The 22,486-nt window shown below is 40.4% G+C and overlaps 2 protein-coding genes across 4 annotated transcripts; both read right to left on the reverse strand.

The window, feature by feature from the left end:
• Positions 1 to 391: 391 nt before the first annotated feature.
• Positions 392 to 8,298, reverse strand: LOC117760675 (radial spoke head protein 4 homolog A-like). Of its 2 annotated transcripts, none has more exons than XM_034583887.1 (7): positions 7,953 to 8,298; positions 6,876 to 7,098; positions 6,075 to 6,368; positions 5,276 to 5,725; positions 5,039 to 5,177; positions 1,070 to 1,187; positions 392 to 962 (listed from the first exon to the last, which is right to left on the reverse strand). In XM_034583887.1, exons 1-7 carry the CDS (start codon positions 8,051 to 8,053, stop codon positions 734 to 736), a joined length of 1,554 nt encoding a protein of 517 aa, XP_034439778.1. In that variant the 5' UTR covers positions 8,054 to 8,298; the 3' UTR covers positions 392 to 733. The 2 variants fall into 2 exon arrangements, with proteins under 2 accessions (XP_034439778.1, XP_034439779.1); XM_034583888.1 differs by having other exon boundaries at positions 6,876 to 7,556; positions 7,953 to 8,061.
• Positions 8,299 to 9,893: 1,595 nt separating this feature from the next.
• Positions 9,894 to 15,712, reverse strand: dohh (deoxyhypusine hydroxylase/monooxygenase). 2 transcript variants are annotated; one of them, XM_034583895.1, is made up of 6 exons: positions 15,550 to 15,712; positions 14,972 to 15,081; positions 13,881 to 14,048; positions 13,303 to 13,379; positions 12,467 to 12,722; positions 9,894 to 11,223 (listed from the first exon to the last, which is right to left on the reverse strand). In XM_034583895.1, exons 2-6 carry the CDS (start codon positions 15,075 to 15,077, stop codon positions 10,913 to 10,915), a joined length of 918 nt encoding a protein of 305 aa, XP_034439786.1. In that variant the 5' UTR covers positions 15,078 to 15,081; positions 15,550 to 15,712; the 3' UTR covers positions 9,894 to 10,912. The 2 variants fall into 2 exon arrangements, with proteins under 2 accessions (XP_034439786.1, XP_034439787.1); XM_034583896.1 differs by having other exon boundaries at positions 14,972 to 15,123.
• Between the last annotated feature and the right edge of the window lie 6,774 nt (positions 15,713 to 22,486).

The following is a 22,486-nucleotide window of genomic DNA, read 5'->3' on the forward strand; positions in this document are numbered from 1 at the left end:
TATGTTTTATTCAGAGCTGTATATTGATTTATATTTATATATGTTTGCTTCATTGTAGAAAATTAAACTACAATCAATTGATTTTCTCAACAATTCACCATCACAAAATAAAGCTTTAAAATGGATCTGAAATCTCCTACTCTTCTTTGATGTCCATATCATCATAGTCTAAACCAGTAAATTCCCATCAACTTAAGGGACATTCATTCATTCAAAATTAAATACTGATTTTACTGTGTATCGCTCTCATATTGTTATACCCTCACCATGTTAATAAAGTGAGTTTAAAATAGTTACACCTGGCTTCTTCTCTGATACACCTCATAATGCTTTGGAGAATTGATGTGATCATTTAAAATATGGTATCATGGAAAGAAATACCCTAAAGGTCTTTAGAAATACTACATAACATACACTCAACTATTGTTTTCGTTTACTGTTTTAGAAAAGACACACACACTCACTCAATCATCTTAAAACATGATCAATGTTGTCTCCTTTCCTTCATGAATTTGCATATTGTAAATTCTTTAAATCAAATTTTTGAAGTAAAAACTTTTATTCATGTTTTTAAAAACATTTCCAGTCATTTCCCTGTCCTTCCTGATCTGTTTTTACTTACATCCAACTTCATTGTAATTGCAATTTGCAATGGTTAGTACTTGCATTATGACAAAATGGAAATCTCTTTTGGATAATAAACTCTTTACTTAAAAAATGCATAATGGTTTTCTCAGCCATCATCTTCATCTTCTTCATCAGTGTCCTCCAACTCCTCCTGGGCAACTTGTTGCTCTTCCAAAACTTCTCTCAGCGCCTGTTCCTCCTTCAGTGACGGGTCCAGTGCCTCTGTGATTTCTGGATCGCTGGGATATTCTCTCTGTGGCTGTGGTGGTAAAGGTGGGCTGTACCCTTCCCCTGCATACTTCAGACCCCATCCAACATATATGTTCTCAAACTTCCTAAGAGAAGAGACAGCACATGGTTGTTTGTAAATTACAATATTGCTTTTAGTATACTGAGAGAAACCAGATTCAGGAAGTCAGAATATCCTGATCTGTTTACTTACTTTCCACAAGCATATGCAAATGCCCCCGGCCAGAGGTTAGAACGCAGCACAGCTACTGCATGCTGAGGGGTGAGAGTGGAGGACATCTTGGAGGTCCAAGGAGGGGTGTTGAACATTTCTGAGACAAAATTTAAAATAATAATTTCCTTCAAGGACATAGGTTTTGTTTGAGAAGAAGAGGCACCATGAAGTCATGGCTTAAACTTAAAAAAGACTTCTGTGCATGATATTCCTTCCTCCTTCCTTTCAACCTTCCATCCTTCCATCCCAAAAATGCTATAGAGCTAAAGTGTTTAAGAATGACAAATGCCAACACCCAGAAGTTAACATCAGCCTGGTTCCTTCAACAAAAACCCAATGAGATTTTCCCTTGGTTTTTGGATTATTGTGGAAAACAAGCTCTGTGGAAGTTAATGATTTATACATGTTTCGCTCAGCATGATAATCGTCACAAATAGTCGCCCACCTTTCTGACTGTGATTGATTTGAAACCTAACACCAGTCTTCAGAAGTGAAAAACTAATGTGATGTTATAACTGAACTAAACCACGGTTGGTCCAACAGCTTCCAACTTGCAATTTGATTCAACACTCAAAAGCCTTCCCTCTTAGAAAGTCAACCATGAGTGGGGTATTTACTTTTGTATTTTATGTCATAGAACAGAGGTCACCACGCCAAGCCGAGATCTACCACCCCAATATCTTCCAAAAAAACTACTTAAGAGGGTCATATTTTTCATTTTTTTTGCAATTTCTGTTCAAGGCTTAATAAACTAGCAGAAATATAAACAGAAAAAGGCAGTTATGCAATGCACAATACTCACATTAATATCGATTCATATTTACAAAATCTGTTTCATGCACAATATTTAGCTTCTCAGTTCAACAATATGTTCTGCAGAGGAGCTGCTACTGCTGCACAAAGTTTTTACATATAGGCTTTGGCTTGAATATGGCCATAAATATGACTACTTCCTTGTATAAAAGTGTATCTAGTCCTGTGTACTCAAATAAATACCAGTACTATACAGTATGAAGCTGTGCAATTCCCGCTTCTGCAAATATTTCACAATAAAAAAAAACGGGTTCGGTCAACATATACGCAGGAGTGCTTTTAATTTGAAACACATACAGGAAGTGTTGCAACCATTTATGTTTGTGACATCAATTCAACAGATAAACATTAAAACTCTGGTGAAAGATCATTTTCTCTGTTTATTCTGCTTTGAAACCCAATGTTTATCTGTCTATGTCACAAACGTATTTCCAACACTTTCCGAACCCGTTTAAAGTAAAAGCACTCCAGTGTTTCACTTTCTGAATCCATCCATTTGTTCTAACTGGACTTTGATTGTTATCGCAAGACCAGAAGATGCACGTCTTCATATTTTAGAGTCCTGGCATGTAGTTTAGTACATAATCTGATTTGTATTCAAGGAAATGCAGTAGATAAACCAGCAGCTCCGCCGCCAGTAGCAGGCCCGCCTGTGTGAGCAATGGAAAACCACCACACAGCTGGTCTGCGCCGTGAGTCCAGAGAGTCAGCCAGTGAGTCCAGAGAGTCAGCCAGTGAGTCCAGAAAGTTATGGGCATTGACAGTTAAGGCCTTCGAGATCGACAGGTTGGTTACCAATGTCATAGAATAAAAACATGAAAATGTCTTGAGCTTCTGGTAACCACAGACCTTATTTCAGGCATCTAGATATAAGCACAGGTGGGTCCACCGGCTGGGCAATTCCGCCTAACGTACCTCCAAAGGTGTCTTGGCGCAGGCTGCAGGGTCATCAGCCGGCAGCCACCCTTCGCTGATGTTTCACTCCTTTAATCCTGGAACATCTCGAGGTGGTGGAGCAACTGGCCCTAGAATCCCTATTTTCCCCATGCCTTATCCCTCATTCTAAACTAGAAGCGTCCTTGTTCTGCTTCCTCCATGACGTCTTTGAGGGTCTTCCTCTGCTTGGAGCCTGAGACCTAAATGGATTTCAGGAGTGTAGCCTCTACAGCTGACTTCCACTGGATTCCCTCTTCCCATGGAACCTTCAGTTCGGGTGTGATGACTGTACGCGTAGGGGTGGACCATAGCACGATGTCCAGTCAAAAGGGAGATTGTAGTAATTTCTTGAGGGATCTTAACTGGTGGTCAAGGTCAGCTCTCATAATCCACTCCACTCCAGGTGACAAAAACTCTAGAAATGACCCGCCACTGCAGGATGGTTGCCGCCGCTGCTTTGGTATCAGGGTAGGCATACATTGCATGTCTGGTGTCCTTGTACCGTGCTGTATTACCCTGCCGCTTGTCCTAAAATTTATAGAGAGACCCAACAGTTCCCACAATGAGCAACCACTTCAGCAACTGTGGAGAGAAAAAACTCCCTCATTAACTGGGAGAGACCTCTGGCAGAACCAGACTCAGTGTGGGCGGCCATTTGCCTTGACCGGTTGGGGTGAGCAGAGAAAAATGGGGAAGAGAGGGGAGGTGGGTGACAAAAAGGGGAGAGAAGAGAGAGAGAGAGAGAGAGAGAGAGAGAGAGAGAGAGAGAGAGAGAGAGAGAGAGAGAGAGAGAGAGAGGCCAGGAACATCACATTTGAACTCTGTTTAAGCCAGCCGATGACCTGGTCTACTATTTATGTTATGTTCCATTTACCTCCTGTACGAACTTGGGCATTGGTGTTTTGGACAGTCAGAGGTCAGGTGAGTCTCTTAGTTCATACACGATGTTCACCTTTTCCGGTTTGTAGCCCAAACTGATGGATTTCAATGGAAGCTTTAGGGTGTTTCTCCCAAACAGTGCCATGGTGGAAAGACATCGGGGGAGGCCCAGCCATTTGCTGATGTAACAGTTGGCTTTTGCATCCATCTTCAGAGCTGTTGGTACAAGGTAAACTGGTAGCACCAAACCTTGAATTTCCCTGGCAGTTAGCTTCGGTCGAAGCTAGGTAGCCATGTGATTGTCGGACAGGTCGGCTATGTAAAGCCTTCCCAAGCTTCGCACGGGTTGGTCCGCCAAGAGTGGAATATTCTCACAATCAACTGAAAGAGACATGTTGTCACTCCTGACTCCTCTCCGGTTTGAGAGACTGCAGGACTTCCGGAGTCTGGAGGTACATGCTGCTATCTGAAGGAGGGTGGTGATATCATAGCTACGTAGGGCTGGGAGTAGCTGACCTGACTGGGATCTGACTCCTCGGACCACATGCCTTCCACCAATCAGAATGATCTCAAATGCTGTTGTGAAAAGGATGGGGGAGATAGACAACCCATTGCTTTTCCTTTCTGAAGCTACCAACAGAGATCTCTTGAGTTGTGTAAGCAGACATGGAAACAAAAACATAAAAAAAATAACAATAGACTTTGGAGGGAGGGAATGGGAAGTGAAAGAATGCAAAAACACAAATATGTGTTCCAGTGAGCATAATGTCACATAATGTTACTCACAATAACATTTCCTGAGGTTGGGTGAGAAGTCAGCACAACAGTAAATGTAACAGTACAATGCATTGATATTTTACAATTAAAACACCTTTCACATCGTGTAACAGTTTTAAACAGCCAATCTGCTCTTTTTGGCTGCATGAAGAGAAAAATGCAGGCGTTAGTGGCCTGTAGTTTATGGTAACGTTTTTTTAGAAAAAAAGCAGAAAGCACCCTAACAACTTTATATGTAATTGTTATTTGGTTCTAAAATCGTAATCATCAGATCCACAATTTGTTCACTCTTCTTCTCTTTTGTTCGGTTTATTGGTGTGTGGCAACTATGTCAAGGTGCATTACCACCACCTACTGTATATAACACATTGCGCACCCTGCTTGGTCCCAATTTATACGCTCCTGACCTCTCTCTCTGGATTCTGGCAACTGGACAGTCAGAGGACACTATTTAAAGAAATGAATGAAACTGAAACTGTGGGGTTAGAAAAAAATTAACCCCTTCCTAGTTCGGCAGAGCAATGTTCAAAGACAAAGACTGACCTTCATCTTGGGAAAGGGGAGTGAGCAGAGGGGGCCCAACTTCTGGCTCAGGTTCATCAGGCTCCTGTTTCTCCTCAGCCTCTTCTTCCTCATTCGAGTCCTCTGAGTTCACAGCCATGTTAATCCAAGTACAACGACCCTAAAATAGTTCACATCCTCATGTTAAATAAGCATTTACATACAACAGCTGAGAGAATGGTACTTGCTTTCCAGAACTTGCTTTGATCAGACTAGTACCTGCGGCAGGATGTGATGAACATGATGCACCCAGGTGGACAAAGACTCAGCCATCTCATTAACTGGAACGCCCTCAAAATCAGAATTCACTTCATAGCTGTCTCGTGGTGCCTCATCTTCCTCATCACCTTCTTCCTCCCCAGTCTGGAAGAAGCCCTGCGGGCTGACCTGTGTGCCAGCAGAGATCCGAGCAATCTGTGCTCTCAGGTAGTTGGCTTCATTCCCAGGAAAAGGCGGGTAACTGTTAACTGGTGCATCCAGCTTCCCGGTGAAGAATTTACGGATCTGGCGAGCAACAGCGATCTGCGCAGGACTGATTGAAGGCAGCTTTACCCAAGGAAGACCAGGCTCTTTACACACATAGTAAACAAACTTGTTAGTGCCTGTTCCAATGGGCTCCTTTGGAACCACTGGTGGGGGTTTATACGTCGACTGAGGAAGAGGATCCATCTGTAAATAAAACCATCACAAGACCAGAAAGATCATTTCTTTATCTTGAAAATAATTTTTTTTGTTAAACTGTGTGTAAAGATACAAAGCAGAAAACATACTGTATGAGTAAAACTCAAAATGTCCACACTGTGTGTGATGCTTGGGGTACAATTATGAAATGTAACCCTCTCTTTACACCTGATTCTGATTGGACAATGAAATTCTAGCAATCAATAATAATTTAAGTCAGAAAACAGAAAGGCCTCTGACTAAAATATGAACAAATATATATTGAATGTCCTTGTCCTCTCAGCACCTGAGGCAGATACTTTCTGGTACATTGATCTGCTACGTTCCAAATCCTCACCTCACTCTCGTCACTCTCCTGAGTTCCGGTCTCTCTCTCTTCTTCCTCAGCTGCTTCATCAGTGATCTGCTCTTCCTCCTCCTCCCCCTCCCTGCACTCAGCTTCAGCAACAATATAGCTGCTCTCTGTTCCCAGAATCTTCCCCCACAGTCTGCAGCGCAGGAGCTCCTGCGACTCAACAAGCTGCTTGAGCGCGAGAAAAATCCTCTGCATCTCCTCTCTGCCCAGACCCACTCCAGCCTGCTCCAGGTAGAAGCCGATCTCACTCACATTAGGCAGAGGTGTTTCCTGTTGCTGGAGACAAATAAACATTGTCACATTATGAATATTCAGCTTCATATAAATATCAATTACATTAACAAAGTATTCTTCTCATACGTTTTCAGGTCAAAATGCAAATAGGCAACATTGTACTGGTCATTTTTCCCTGTGACAGTTTTTTTGGATCCAAGGCAAAAGGCTGGAAATATTTTTGAATAAGATACATGAGTTTTTTTTTTTACCAAAATATATATTTTTTTGCATATGTTAGATAAACAAATATAAATATTTTAGAACCCTTTTAATCAAAACATAACATACATATTATGATTTGTTCAAACTGAGGCAGCTATAATCTGCTTGGTGGAGGTAATTAGTGGCTACAAGGGCTGGAAAGTATCATTTGGTGTCAAGTTTCTGCTGAAAGTATGTAAAGTGGTGTCATTGGCTGTCTAAAATTATGTTACAATGTTAATTAAAAGTCATTTCACCTTCAAACCACTAAGACAAATGTACAATTTACTTATATGTAGCCAATACCAGCTCATCCTCCTGCTCAGTGTCCTCTGGCCAAGAAAACAGTGGACGTTGCTGTTCAGCCAGCAGCTCGGCAGCTGTAGTCTGTGGAAGGTCTCGTAGGATGCTTTGCTTGTCTTCAAACAAAGCCCGCTTCACGTCACGACTTATATCCTCGATCACGTCCACCACATCCTGTGGCTGCTCATCCATCACCTTTATTAGTACCCGGGTCAGGTGGTCATAGCTGGAACATTAAAGAACGATACTAGTTCCTGAGCATTGGATCATCCATTGGTCATTGCAGAGAATAAGCACACAGAAATTATATTCTCACATATAATATACTATTTACCGTTGTACAAAATACAGACGTTTTCCTTAGAGAGTGGTATTCTGTATGTTTACTGTATTTACATGACTCTCTCTCTGTTAGTGTTTGTTGTAAAACTGAGTAAACAGTTAGACTAATCAGTTATAATCAATAATACGAACATATTTGCATCCATAGCTGTAGCTCAGCTTTACTGAAATGTCAGCCGAAGTGCAAAGGTTTTCAACCATTTCCAGTTCAGTGGGAGTGTCCTTCATACTGACGTCACTGTGCAAAATCAGTAGATCTGAGTTCCTGCTGACAACCATCACTGTGTGTGCAGCAGGTTTCCTGGTTTATCAGGACACCTCCGCTGAGAAAACCCTTTAACACTGCAGGACAACTAGGTAACTAGGTGATTAATTGACGTTAATTAAAAGTCAATCAATAGAAAAGAATCTGCACTTTTGAAAACAGACTTAATGTTTACACTGTTTTGGAACACATACAGTATTTGCTGTTGTTTCTAAGATGTGATCTCTGTTGTCAATGCTGAGCACAGTTATCCAGATTACTGTAGAGGAGGGAGTTACCCTGCCTCTTGGAAATGGCTGTTAAATGAAGCCGAACTTTTAACCACATCAGAATCTGAATCACATAGTTTTATTTAATTTTAATTTTAATTTAATTACAACTTCTACAGTGTTTTGAATCTTGCTAATGGGCTAGTACAGTTGTTTACATGAAGTTCACAGATTCTAGCCAACACCATGACACACGGTACTTACAGGTTCAGGCCGCTCTTCGTGCTCTGTTTCAACATGGCAGTCTTTAGCAAGGCAGCTGCCTGCAGCGTCACTTCACTGCTGCTGTCCTGCTTTCTCTCCATCCTTCACTCACTGCGTTTGTTTCACTGGTTTCTGGGACTATTTCTTGTGTCGGCCACGAACACTGGACAACAACGAGGCAGCGTAGATCCAAACTTCACTGGTTACTATGGTTACTGTAGCAGAGCTGTTGCTGGTAGCATTGCGCCCTCTGGAGGTAGTAAAGTATACAATGGTATAATATATAATATATCATTTGGGATGCCGTGGGACACATTGTGGTCTTTAGAGCAGTGCTGCAGAAGGTTTATTTTTTTTTTTTTAACCTATTGTATCTGCTCTTTACCGCCATTCCACAAATTTTTTAATTCCCAAACATCCTCAAAAACTCTTCCAGCTGACAGGTTTAGGATGTTCACAGCAACTGCTACACTGTATGGAGAAAAGTATTGGGACACAGCCCTTAATCGTCGAATTCAGGTGTTTCATTCAGTCCCATTGCCACTGGCTGGACTCGGACCCTTAGATCAACTGAAGGGAAATCTTAATGCTGCTAAGACATTTTGGACAATTCCATAAGGTCGATAAAGGCATGACTGGCCCTCACAGAGCCCTGACCTCAACCTGATCAAACACCTTTGGGGTGAACCAGAACAGATATTGAGAGCCAGGCCCTGCGTCCCATCTGTGTCTGACCTCACAATTGCTCTTCTGAATGAATGGGCGAAACCTCCCACAGATACACTCCAAAATCTTGTAGAAAGCCTTCCAAGAAGAGTGGAAGCTGATACAACTCCACATTAATGCCTATGGATTTTGAATGGGATGTCATAAAAGCTCCTGTGGGTGTAATGTGTAGGTGTCCCAATACCTTTGTCCATATAGTGTATGTGGCATACAATCCATCATAAATCTCATAAACCAGTTTTCAATACATCTAGATGCTGCAGGTATTGGCTTGAAAACTCTCACTGACACTCGATGAAGCTTTAGTCAGTTCTACTATATTTTAGAATATAGGACAAGATGGTGAATGAATATATCACTGATTCTTGAGATATGGGACAAAACACATCCAGCAGTTGAAACTGTTATTAGGTATAAAAATTAAAATATTTTCAAAAGTAGATGTAATGAGGGATTCATAATTGAATGTATTCAACACAATCATCAATATTTCTTGTGGCACAACCATAATATGTCAACACCGTCTTAAAATGTCTGTGCGTTTCAGCCCAGCATGGCTAGGCAACATCTGTCACTGGAATTAGAAGACTTGGAAGCATAGCCAATACCGGCTGCAGAACAAAATGAGGCAATTTGGTCTGACATAAAAAACACTGAGGCCGAAGGAATCCAAAGTCAAAATCAAATAAACATTTGAATGTGAATAAAATGTTTATAAACAACCTGTTAATTGTTTGGTTTGTTTGTTTGAAAGCTGTAATTGATTGATTCAATGTATTTGAGGAATTGTTGGTCATATGTGAAAATGTAATCTGTAAAAGATTTTGATAGCTGTTTAATGTAAAGTTTAAATTCTATTATACAGGCCTATAAAAGCACGTATATAAACTGTTTATAATATTAATATATATACATATTGATAATTTTCTTGAGGGCTATGTCAGCCTCGGTGATAATTTGTTTTTATTTTATAGGTCTAGCATAATGTGAAGTGAAAATGAATCTGTTTTTGTTGTCTGATGGTTTTGACAAAAAACAAGTGATGGGACTAACAAGTTTAGTGGCAAATATAACCTTTTGTAGCATAGTGAGTGTGTGGTGTGTGGTGTGTGTGGGACAGTGGACCAAACCACTCCGAGGCAAATGAGAGGGGGTTCAATCTTTCAAAAATAAAAAATGCTTTATGTTGCATCTTTAGTGGGTATAATGATTTCATGGCATATTATTATACTATGTCAAATAACATAGCTATCTTTGACAACACTAATTTATTCCCAGGATGTGCTGATGGGGGAGTGCGGGACCCTCTGTCTGCCCGGTTATATATGCCCCTGTTTAGGTCACTCTCAAAGTATACGTACATAAATATCAACTGTGACATGTATGAATGTATATCTGTGGGTTAAAAAAAAGTTCACAGAATAATTTGAATATGCATACAGTACACACCTGACTGTAAATTATAGGAAATACAAATTAAACAGACAACCTGTGTTCCAAAGTAATCTCGTAACAAAGCAACCAGAGGAGCATTAGAGATGACAACCTCTGCAGAAGAATACAGTTGAGAATGAACTCTTCCTACGATGGTGGCTGTGTACTTTCCCACATCCAGAGAAGCAGATTAGTCTTTGGCTTGTCTTTGACTTGTCTTCATTAGTTACAGCAGAATGAACTGACATCAGGCCTGATCATACAATGGTGCAACCTAGAACCATACAAACATACAACTCCCAGATAGATAAAAAAAAAGCTCTTCAGTTGATGTTGTCACATCAGTCTTTTTAAGCCTTCAAACTTCTGCGGTTATGTAGCTTCCACAAAACTGTAAATGATAGTCGAAAAGAAGCATATTGTGTGGAGGCAAACAATACAAAACACTTCTCAATGATTTGGGAAATAAACTTCAAGTTGTTACACACTAACAGTCCACAGATGATGTGCTTTACTGTCGGCCATTAGCTGTGTAACGGCTCAGCTCCAACTCGTCTGTGTGCATAGTAACACCATCATCACATACAAGAGCTCACTAATCATATCTGATTAATCTCTTGAACTTTCATTTTTGATTTTATGTGCAGAGTATATTTCACGCTGTAAAGTCTCATCACACAGAATCCAAGAGTTTTACAGATGCAGCCCTTAATCCAGGTCTCTCTGTTGTATATGGTTATAAATATATAGAATGGATTAGGGTGAAAGCCCCTTCAGTTATGACACTGGCCTTTAACCATTTATCCCTGTAACCTCACCAGTTCATCTGCATACTGGAACTGGTCACTGTTCTCATACTCCAGCATATCAAGTGCAACCTCACAACTCTCCTTGACAACACGCTCACTGTCTTTGCAATAGCGCTGCAGCACAGCCAGACAGTCCTCTTTGCCAATGGAGCCAAGGGCCTCTGCCGCCTCGTGCCGGACCATGGGGTTCTCACCGGCAGACTCCAGGGCTGCACTCAGCGCCGGAACCGCTGCCGGGTGCTGCATCTGACCCAGGACGTAACCGATCTCATGACGGAACAGAGCACTAGAGCACTGCAGACCTGAAGACAAAGATGTCACACAAGTTATTCTTAACATAAGTCAAACACAGGTTTAATCATTATAAAGCTCTTTCTCTGAGATGCTGAGAGAGCAGGGGGCACCTATGACAGGTAGGGTTCCCTATGCATCCTCATTGCATTGGACTCAAAGTTCAGCTGCCTGGAAAGTTTTCAGACTACATGCAGGTCAGTTTTGCACTGAATGTAAATGAATTACAAGGTTACTTATAAGAAATATAAGCATCAGCTCATTTAATGATACGAACTATGATAAGACTCAGGGAAAAAGGGAAACTCTACTAGCATGCATACAAGCACAGATGAAAAATACAGTTGATAAAGCAGTTGATATCTTCAGTCTGTAAATATTTGCTCTTAGGTTTGCCTGAACCAGACTCGAGTTCTTCATGCAATATTATTGTCATGCACTCTCCTGGAAACATGTCACAAACCATGAATTCATCATGGCCCTGTGTTCACTCTGTAACACATCAGAGCCTCAAACTAGTCACAGACTGACCCATACTGGAGTTTTGGAGTGCATCTAGAAATAAAAGGAGTTTAAAGAACTCATTCAGCCATCATCAGAATTTTATTTTTAGATATCTTTTTATCAGCATGTAAGTGGTGGAAAAACTATATCACAAACTGTGATGGTGAGACCATTTCTAAATAAGTGCAAACCTAGGCATTTATGTGTTATCAACTGAAACCTTTACTGCTACCATATGTCCATCCATTTAGATCTAAACCCAATTCATAATTGTGTGTTCTACGTCCTACTGAATTGTGAACGTCATTAATACCTTCCAACACAGTTTTTCACAATTTCAGGTAAAAACTAAATGAATCATGAAAAACGTATGCATGTTTATAAAGCAGAATGTATTTATTTTACATGGACATGCTGTGATTTGCCACTTATGACCATTTACTCTCGCTATTTTCAATGTTCTACTATTTAAAACAAACACTTGTGCGACACACACATGATCCAGGACTATAGTGTGTAGAATAATGTGAATGTCACTGTTGTGTGAGAAACAAAAACCTCTCTATATATTGTTTAAACCATTAGGTGTAATGTCCAGCCCTTTTTCCCATTTTGCATTGAATCAGTTTCACAGGTTGAAGACTGAAGTTTAAAACTGAACCATGAAATGTTACACAGGTCTAGTGATACTGTTGTGTTGTTTTGAATGCATGCAGTGATAAAACTGCAGTTTTAAGTATAGTATCCTACCATCTCCCAGTGCCAGGACAGCCTCCTCATTGCCCAGGTTGCGCAAGGCAAACATAGCGCGGTAGCGTTCAAAGAGTGGCAGACTCTCATTCAGCAGGGCGGAGCGCAGCTCTGACACACTTTTGTTCACTGATGGGGGCGCCGGGTCAACAGAGCAGTAGGGGTTCTCATCGGTACTTCCATCCTCCAACTGTTTCTCTCCTCTACTCTGCAGCCACTCCAGGCGACGAACAGCCAACTGACACGTCTCTGCAACCTGCAGGGAGGGAGGAACAAATTTGAAATAGGAAGAAAAATAACAGAAATTACAAATTAAAAAAAAAAAAAGAATGGTGCCTATAACGTGCATCTCCATTGATCCTTGTGTGATATACACTTAAAATGACTTCACCAAAATTAACAACCCAGATTATAGTCACACATACATGGATGCTGGCGAATCTCGCAGGTCAAAGTTCACCAAAGTTGAAATACACACAAAGCCACGCTGGGGATTTGCTTTGTTACAGGAAACAAATGTTTGGGAAACTTGTCCACCACCCTGCTGTCAGTTTGATATTAACCTTTGAGGCAAATAATCTGCATCTATGAATTTTTGTAATCAAGTTACTTGAGTTACTCAGCCATGCAAGTGTTTATCAAGGAGACATTTTTCCATTGCCCCATAATGAGTGTGTGGTATTTACCTGCTTCATGTCAAACCATCAGCTCCTGCTGTGCATCTTTGAGAACATCTGTCAAAGCAGGTATGGCCTGTCTGTCCTGCATCTGTCTCAAGTATAAACTAGACTGATGTCACTGCCTTGGAATTTACTGGCTAAGTGATATGTTCTTACCTCAATGACAGGGTCTTGACTGTACTCTTTTAGTAGGTCCAGAACCACTGGATCACCAATTGCTCCCAGAGCCTCTCCTATAAACACAGACAGTCAGAGGGACAGACACAGCACTGCTGCTTCCAGTTTCCATGTAGATTGTGTGTATTATTTGTAAGCGCACTACTAAAGATGCACACAATGTATTTTTAGCATAATAGTATAAAGTCCCAGTTCAGTCATAGATCAGGCAGCACACACCATTCTCCTGTACATGATTATGTTAAAACTCATCTTTTGATGTCTTTGTTCATCTTTTTTTTTGTTCACTTTGTAGGAAGTGAAAACATTAGGTTTCCATACAATCAGACAAAGTAAACTAGAGACCAACCAGTGATGAGTACAGACACACACACAAAACCAGTGAACATGTTGATGTGCTGAACCAGGAGTACTCAGTAGTATTTACTAAATTAATATATGAGCAATCAGTAGTGTTTACATTATTACACCACTACTCACTAGTCATTACCACTGCTCATTACATGGACAAGACAATGAACATTCTTGTTGGTTAATAATGAGTGTGTGGTATTTACCTGCTTCATGTCGAACCATTGGCTCCTGCTGTGCATCTTTGAGAACAGCTGTCAAAGCAGGGATGGCCTGTCTGTCCTGCATCTGTCCCAGGCAGTAGGCCAACTCATGCTTCAGCAGGGCAGACTCATCAGAGAAGGCCTTACTGATCCAGTTTATAGCTTCTGTACCTGAAATCCAGAATATGGATATAATCAGTTCACACAGTTAAAATGAAAAACAACAATAGAGAGTAGGGCTGCACGATATATCGAAAATGTATTGCCATCGCGATGTCAACATGCGCGATATACGTATCGCAAAAGACGGCTCAAACTACGATAGTTGGTGTTGCTCTTCAGAGCACTGGCTCTCTCCGAGGTTTCTACGTTTTTTCCCTGTTAATAGGTTGCTTTTTTTTTTAATAGTTTTTCCTTACTCTTGTTGAGGGTTAAGAACAGAGGATGTCACACCTCATTATGCTCTATGAGACAAATTGTGATTTGTGAATATGGGCTGTACAAATGAAAGGGTACAATATATGATTGAAGATATCCCGACAGGTGGACAATAACAAAAAGCTGGCGTGAGCTGTGGACAGCAGAAACTCCCCTACTCATATGTTATCTGTTATGTTGTCTGTTGTCATTCATACACATCACGACTGAGTTATTCACTATTTATCTGTCCTTTTTATATACAGTCTATGAACCCAGTGCTTAAACTGAAATGTCTCAACCTGAAAACATGGAAACTACGGAGGAATTTATCCAAATTTACCACTGATATGAAGACTGGACCAGAGTATATGCATGGGATCGATTTTTGAAATTAAAATCATGATGACGTGTTTTCAAGTATGACTCAAAAACATGCAAGTTCCTCCACTAGGTACAACCGCCCTCTGACAGATTCAATGTCAGGTTTTTACAGTAGATTAATGTAAATATAACAGATCTCATCAAACTGGCTAATCTTAGATCTAAAGATCACTTTGCCATCACTGAGCACTGTCTGAGTAAATTGGCTACTTGGCTTGATGTGGAATCTTCTGGTCGTTTATTTCATCTCTAATTTTCTCTAAAGGATTTGCAGATGTTGTGTGGACATTTACCTCCCAGGTTCCTCAGGGTGAATAAGGCTCTGAACCGCCGGGTCAGGTCCTGTTTCGGGTTCACCAGAACCTGTCCCACTGCTTCCACTTTCTCCTCACTGGCCATACTTCTACACAGAAAGACACACAGCTGCGTTACAGCCAGATGTGGACTGACGACATGTACACAAACATACATCTATGGGTATGTGGACACATTCCACCCAAGCACACTACACAACCTCATACTGACCTGACAGCAAGAAGCACTTTGTTTCATATTTCAACATATGCCACTTTGTAATGGACTTAGTTTTGAGGATTTAGAGACGATCGTATTAATAAATTCCACTACTAGTGTGGTTTGCATTATTTAACTGGCTGACACTGAGTATTTAACTTCTGGTTTGAGCTTCAAGGCAGTCCCAGGCTGGTGGTGTGAGTGGACACTGCTCTGGTCACATAACACAGCGCCCAGCCTCGTATGACGGGACCAGCTGTGGTTACAAAACGCTGAGCCGGCTGAAGCTAACTGTTAGCTTCCTCAGTTACACCTCCGCCAGGTAAACTCCGGCTAAACATGCCTCACAATGACTCACCTACACAACGTGAGTCACAAACACCAGCAGGGTGGACGGAGCAGAAGTGTACAAACCTTCAGAGACAACACACACAGCTCTGGAGACGGGCAACTACTGATGCTGCTGCTGCACGCGCCCCCGACCGGCTACTTCCGCCTCTTCTTCTTCTCCTCCTCCTACCGAGGCTTCACGGCAGCTGGCATCCATAGCGTTGCATTACTGCCCCCTTCAGTTTTCACGCCCCTTCTTTTTGTTTAATGTAGGGTGGCACCTAACGTTTAAGGTGAATTACCGCTACCTATTATGCTGGAGTATGGGTCAGAGTCTGTGGAAATACATAAAACAAAAACAGAAAAACAACTTAAACTTAAATCCTGTGCATTTATCCAGTTTCTTTTAAAAACTCAAACAAGGCTTTATATTTCCCCTCCTCAATACTGAACAGATTCTTTAGGTTTAACACTTCCATCCCACGTTTCATCGGCTCCTTCTGTAGCTTTCCTCTCTCTGTGTTATATTTATGGCAGTGACAGATGACATGTTCCACAGTTTCTTCCCCTTAACCACATTCACACTGTCCTGATGGATGTTTCCCAATTAAATGCATTGTTTTGATTAATCCTGTGTGTCCTCGTCTTAATCTCGCTGATATGACTTTAACCGCTGGCTCATTTTCATTCCTCCCACTTTTTGCTTTATTTCATATAGATGACGTCCTTTTCCTCCCTCATCCCATTGTTTTTGCCAGTCGGTCATGATCTTACTCCTAATTTTTGTTTTGGCTTCAGCCTTAGTGAATGCTACCTACACACCCCTAGGCAATTACATATTATTATTCTGCGGGTTTATTATTAGGCAATGAATGACATACGTATATGTAATGCATGACAATATGTAATGTCATGCATCCCGTTACTCCTCCAACAATTTTTGTCGCACATACACAAGCACATGCTTTTTGTGTATTTGGTGTGACTTTAGGAAAATTCATCACATTTCAGGCTAGAAGAATGACATTTAGGGTATTGTGACAAAAGGGTCATATTTGACCCAAACACGATGTAAGGGTTAATTGGAAAATTGTGGGACTAAGGACTAATAAAGGATTATTTTACACACACAAAGAGTTTTAAACATATAATTAAATAGTATTAAATAACATTATTCATAACATTATTATTATTTCAAATGTAAATCAAATGTAGTTACATTACAAATACCTTCATGACTCAAGTATTTACTGAAATAAATGATTGGGAAAACTTCCTTCATCAGTAGGTGTTTCCATCACCATAGCAACCAGATGCTGAGATTTGAATTTGAAGGTGATTTTGATTGACAGCGACATTCCGTCAATAACTCCACTGTGGCTGTGACAACAGGACAAATCTGATTGGACACCTTCGACAGGAGACATCTGATTGGCTGTTGTCTTTTTGACTTTGCCTTAAATACTGTTAAAGTTAGTTAATCCAAATAATTTAAGTTAAAATGAAGCTACTGTAAAATATGAAGTTGCTGCTGCTACCTGCTGCTGTTAAATGTTGATAATGTGCTGGTTTCTGTGCTGGTTGTTGTTGTGCTTGAGTTGCACAATCTCATTTTGGAGAGGGTAGTTGCTTTCATGACAAATATGGGAATATTGTTGACGGCTTGTCTTGTGTTTTCTGCTGCTTATCTTTGATTCCTGTGGAATTATTGTCATTTTATGTTGCTATTTAAATGAATGAGTGATACGTGATAGCGTGATGCTAAGTAGTGTAAGCTCTCCTAGGCCAGGCAGAGTGAGGCAGTGTGGAAATCCACCTTTAGCGCCAGGATATTTTCACATCTTACTGGATGAATTAAGGGTTTATTTGGACCAGACGTCAATGTGAGTATTTTTTTGTAACAATGGGGAGATTAACCGTGGTATCTAATTACAGTATTTATGGCAAAGGTTTACAGCTCTCACTGCCAATCAAATTCAGTTTGAGTGTTGAGAGAATGTGGAGGAGAGAGGAGCAGCAGCTGGGGACAGTGAAGGTGGAGAACGAAGATAAACTCCTGAACCAGCAGACAAATCATTGCACAAAGAAGAGAGGGATGAGGAGATAGTAGTTTGTCCTGAAACCTCTCAACCTTTTCCCTTCACCATTTCTTACCTCACCCACTCCTCCCCTCCTTGCCCACGCCTCCCACCCCTCCCTCACCCTTTTCCTCCTCCTCAAAACAAACCCCTCACCCCGTTCCCCCTTTGGACACATGTAAATATCATAAACATTTTTAATGACGTAAATATTATAAATATAGTAAATCTTGTAAATAAATATAACAAGTAAAGTAACATCTACCTGTGTATGTCTTTCTAAATATAAATACAGGATTAATGGCTGTGATCAATTTACAGAGTGTGGAGTTAAATACATCAGTGTGAATGGTTGAGTGTGCTACTATTCACACCAACACAACACAGCAACAGAAGAATTGGTTTTCTTGATATATTAATCATGACAATAATACAATAATAATAGTTTGCTGATGATAAATGTAAAAATCACGACATTAGGCAATCTGTTTTGTAAACCTCGAAGATTCCACAGCATCTTTTGTGTAACAATGTACATTTTAAGTTGTCGCTTGTTTACAAATGATACAAAGATTTGTTGGAACCGTTTAGAAAGAAATGGATAAGTGGAGCTACAATCACTACGATGGAATGACCAGAGGTAATAGAATCAAACTGCTCATCTTTCTGAGAGGACTTCAATCTGGTGAACAACTGGAAACAGCTGCAGGTGTCAGGAGAGAAATCCGTGGTAGTCGTTTCAGAAAAATCTGTGCGCCCAGGATTTCAGATCACTTCATGATCTGCTCCATCTTTTAACAGGTGAAGTCAGAAATCAGCCAGAAAAACAGTTTTTCTTCGTCTTGGTCCTGAGTAGGAATTTGAAAGGCTCATGCGTCTTTCAGAGAGTTGATGTGGACTAAGAGTTTGAGTGCAGGTCCCAGTTTCAGGTTCATGGTGCTGACCAGGTGATCGTCGGTGAGAAGCAGCAGAGCCTGATATCCCTCAACTAATTTATATATTTTCTATCTGATCTGTTTGTCAAATTATTACAGAAACGATGTTATATTCCTTTTATTTGGGTTACCTAAATAAAAGAAAACCATCAAATATGTTTCTGTATGAAGTATTGTTCAGTGCCAAGTCCAACATTTCAAACTCCTTTTACTGTTTTACAGTATTTTACCATTCTTAGGGCTGTAGTGTTATTTTCTAAAAGCCCATAAAACTCTCAATCCCAAAATTAATCATTAATTATTTCAATAATTAAGATCACAAAGTAGCCAGTTGTCTTGAGAACAAGAGCATCACCACCTTCACCCTAATTTAATGAAATTAGTTTGAATACATTTTGTGAATTTGACTTCCATGCAACAATTGGTTTCCATGGTGTTTATAGAAGCTGATCGTTTATTCCATAGTCTGTTCTAGAACCTACCAACCTTATACACCTACAGAAAAAAGACAGTTCAGTTGCACATTGGTTTGTGAACTGGTTGCAAGTATTTCTGAGTCTCTGGAGTGAAACCAATATTTCTGAAGAACAACAGAAAATATCTTATGATTTCAACTCAAGAATGACCACTCTTCTTGTTGACAATAAGAAACTACTCCTTTCTTTCTCTATTGCTGTCCTTTTTTCAAGAAGAACGACTGATTTCTTTGTTGCCATCAACATCACTGAGAAATCTGTTAAGATATTCTTCCTTTTTTCTTGGGGAAACTTGTTAATTGAACACTTTTGTTCAGCCTGCTTTTCCATTTTATTTATTCAGATTCTGTCTAAAGCTCAACTACATTTTCATATAGTTTGTTGGGTAATGCAGCTCAATTGTCACAATTTCAGTGCTACAAATATAGTTTGATAAATATACAAAGAGAAAATTATTATGTTATGATTGCAGTTGGGTTTGTGTGTAGTCTCTAATTGAGGGATTCAAATTTCATATTTGCATTGTAGCATTATTAACCTCAAATGTGTGTACAACCTGATAAGTCTTACAAATTATAATCTACACTAAACCAAACTTAACCTAGACTTGTGTTGCTGGTTGTGGTTACATGTTAGTCTCAAGTTAGTATTTCAAGGAGTCCTATCTTTAGATTAAAACAATTCAACTATAGAAACAAGTGCACAGACAGTGTTGGAAGGGTGGACTAGAGTTTAATCATGAATTTCCTGTTTCTACTGTTCAGGCTTGTGGACCTTGCTGGTCTGGGCTGTTTAACCCAAGCTCTAAATGCAGCAGAGAGGCTCTGGAAGAACAAGTCACTCTAATTGAGAGTAAACCTAAAAGAGGAGCTCCAGACCATCAGCTCATTTAAAAAGGCAAAAAGAAAACAAAAGCTTGGACAAACTCATACATCGAGTGCCTGGCTTTAATGCTCAGCCTCCAAGAAAATGAGCACAAGATGCGTGAGGCAGAACGGAGAGCCAGGAACAAAACTCTGGAGGTCAGCAGCCTGCAACAGGAGCAGACTCACCATGTAGAAGGCTTCAGCACAAAGGCTCAGGAGAGCAAGCTGCCCCCTGGTGGATGGATGAGTAGAAAGAAGGTGGAAGAGACGATCAAGCACAGAGAACATGAACTCCTGAATGAGAACAGGCAGAATCTACCAAAGAAGAGAGAATGGGCATGTATATCATATCATATCACATACAAACTATCAGTATGCATCACACTTTTCTGTGTGTCTGTCTGAATATATACACCGGAGTCATGGCTCTGATCAGTGACTACAGTGTTACAGTATTTTAGGCTTAGCTTTTTGGTTGTGTTTTTTGTTATATATATTATACATTGTATATATTTACCCTGCACATGGCACAAGGACCAGGGTATAGTTTCCACCTCTGTCCGTGTGTGCACCTTAGTTACAAACATGGATAAAAAAAACGATGATGCAGTGGAGCAGCAAAATAACAGTCTAAAAAGAAAGGGACAGCAGAGACATTGGTCTTCAGGAAACAAAAAGCCATTAATCTCAACTTTTATTCAAAAGTCCTCTAGCAAAAAAAGAGCATGATTAGCACGACGGTGCTAACAGTGAATACAATGTGGGGACAGTAACCCAGCAGCAGCCGTCACTAGTTCAGTTGTCCTGCCTCGTCGATTTAAATGAGCCCATCACTCAAGAGGACGACCGGAGCATAGAGACACAGAACCTTCCTAGTCAACTGCCTCCCCCTGGTGGCTGCTTGAGGATGACACTAATGGCTGTCATCAAAGACCCAGCGACAGTTAAACCAAAAGTATAGCAGCAATATAAACCAATAAGGCATATAACAAGTTAACTATAAAAAACTATCAATGTTTATGTTATGGTCACGTTACAAAAATTTGTAACGAGTGAGCAGTCCAAACATTGTACAGCTGGGTGTCTCTCAGCAGAACAATCTAGTTAGGCAACTCCTTACTATTTTCCTAATCTATTTTCACTGTGTTGTTATTCTGGCATCAGGTCATCTGTTTTCTGCTTTTGTTTTCTTAATGGTGTCTAGTAAGCCCATTTGAGCTGGGCATGTTTAATGCATGACACAATAATCAAATCAAATAATCCTTTTTCATGTTTGTCATCTTTTGACTAAAAGAGCAATGACTTGTATTTTTCTCAAGTTGTTCCCTTTATATTTATTGAAACCATTTTCACTCAAAACGTACAGGATACGTCCAATGACGTGACCTAACACACTTGGTATGTATGATGGTATGACAGAGGTAAGTGTGCTGATTGATCTCTTAGACGCTGCTGCTATAGAGCAACGGTCACCTGTTTGTTCACTCTTAATTGATATTGAATATAGTGCTTGTCCAAATCGCACCAAATTTGACATTGCCCTTCCGTGGGCTCTTAACAATGCACAATGAAACCGATGAGATGAACGGTTCTTTAAATATTCAAACCACAAAGGCAGACAGACAGACACACAGAGATTTCTCAAATTAGTATATAGATATTTAATTTGTGTGTAAAGCTGATATAAAATCTGTCTGTGATCTGTCCTCTATCTCAAGGTGGCTGCTCTGAAGGACCTGAAATATCTGGACCCGGACCAGTGCAACCTTGTTCGATGGTTCGAGGAATTCACAGATAAAGATCACATGTACCTGGTGTTTGAACACCTGGACATAAGTCTTTATGACTTCACCTGATGACTATCAGACCTATTGTCCAGCAGGTACAGTGTGTCCCACTGCTTTTCTTTCAGCACGAATTAACATCCTGAAAATATATACTGGTGGAATATTGTTGAGATTGCTATTACATGATGGGCTTTTTATAACTTTTCAGCTCGCCAACGCTCTCAATCACTTAAAGGCCGCAGGGATGATACATGCAGACCTCAAGTGTGAAAATGTGATGATGGTCAATCATCAACAGAAGCCCCCCATGGTCAAAATTATTGACTTTGGCCTGGCTTGTAAGGTCTCAGCTGCCAGGGTAGGCTCGACACTTCAGAGCCTTCATTACCGGTGAGTAACTGAAACAATGACTCATCTCTTAGTGGTGCATTTGTGGCTGAAAAGGTATTTAAACTAAGAATGTAAACTTCCCCTCCTCATCCATTTCTACTAATGTCTTTGTGAAGAGTTTTACTCTAGCAGCATACATACATACATACATCATTCTCTTTCACATACATAGTGGAGACTCAGGGTCAGCCACCGGACAACATGCTCAACCATGGACTCAGAACATGCCAGTTTTTCCAGAGAGACAACTCCTGGAAACTCAAGGTACCTGCACAGAACCCACTAATGACATCACAGGAATCTCTGTCGTTCTCATATTTCTGCAATGCTGTAAATTACTGGGTTGTGTCTGTTTGTTTGTCCAAGTCGGCTGTTCTCAGAATATCATTACTAACTAGTACATTGTCTGGTCAGACTCCAAAACAGTTGTTGA

Source organism: Hippoglossus hippoglossus, chromosome 4, assembly GCF_009819705.1.
Source record: "Hippoglossus hippoglossus isolate fHipHip1 chromosome 4, fHipHip1.pri, whole genome shotgun sequence".
Taxonomy (NCBI): Eukaryota; Metazoa; Chordata; class Actinopteri; order Pleuronectiformes; family Pleuronectidae; genus Hippoglossus; species Hippoglossus hippoglossus.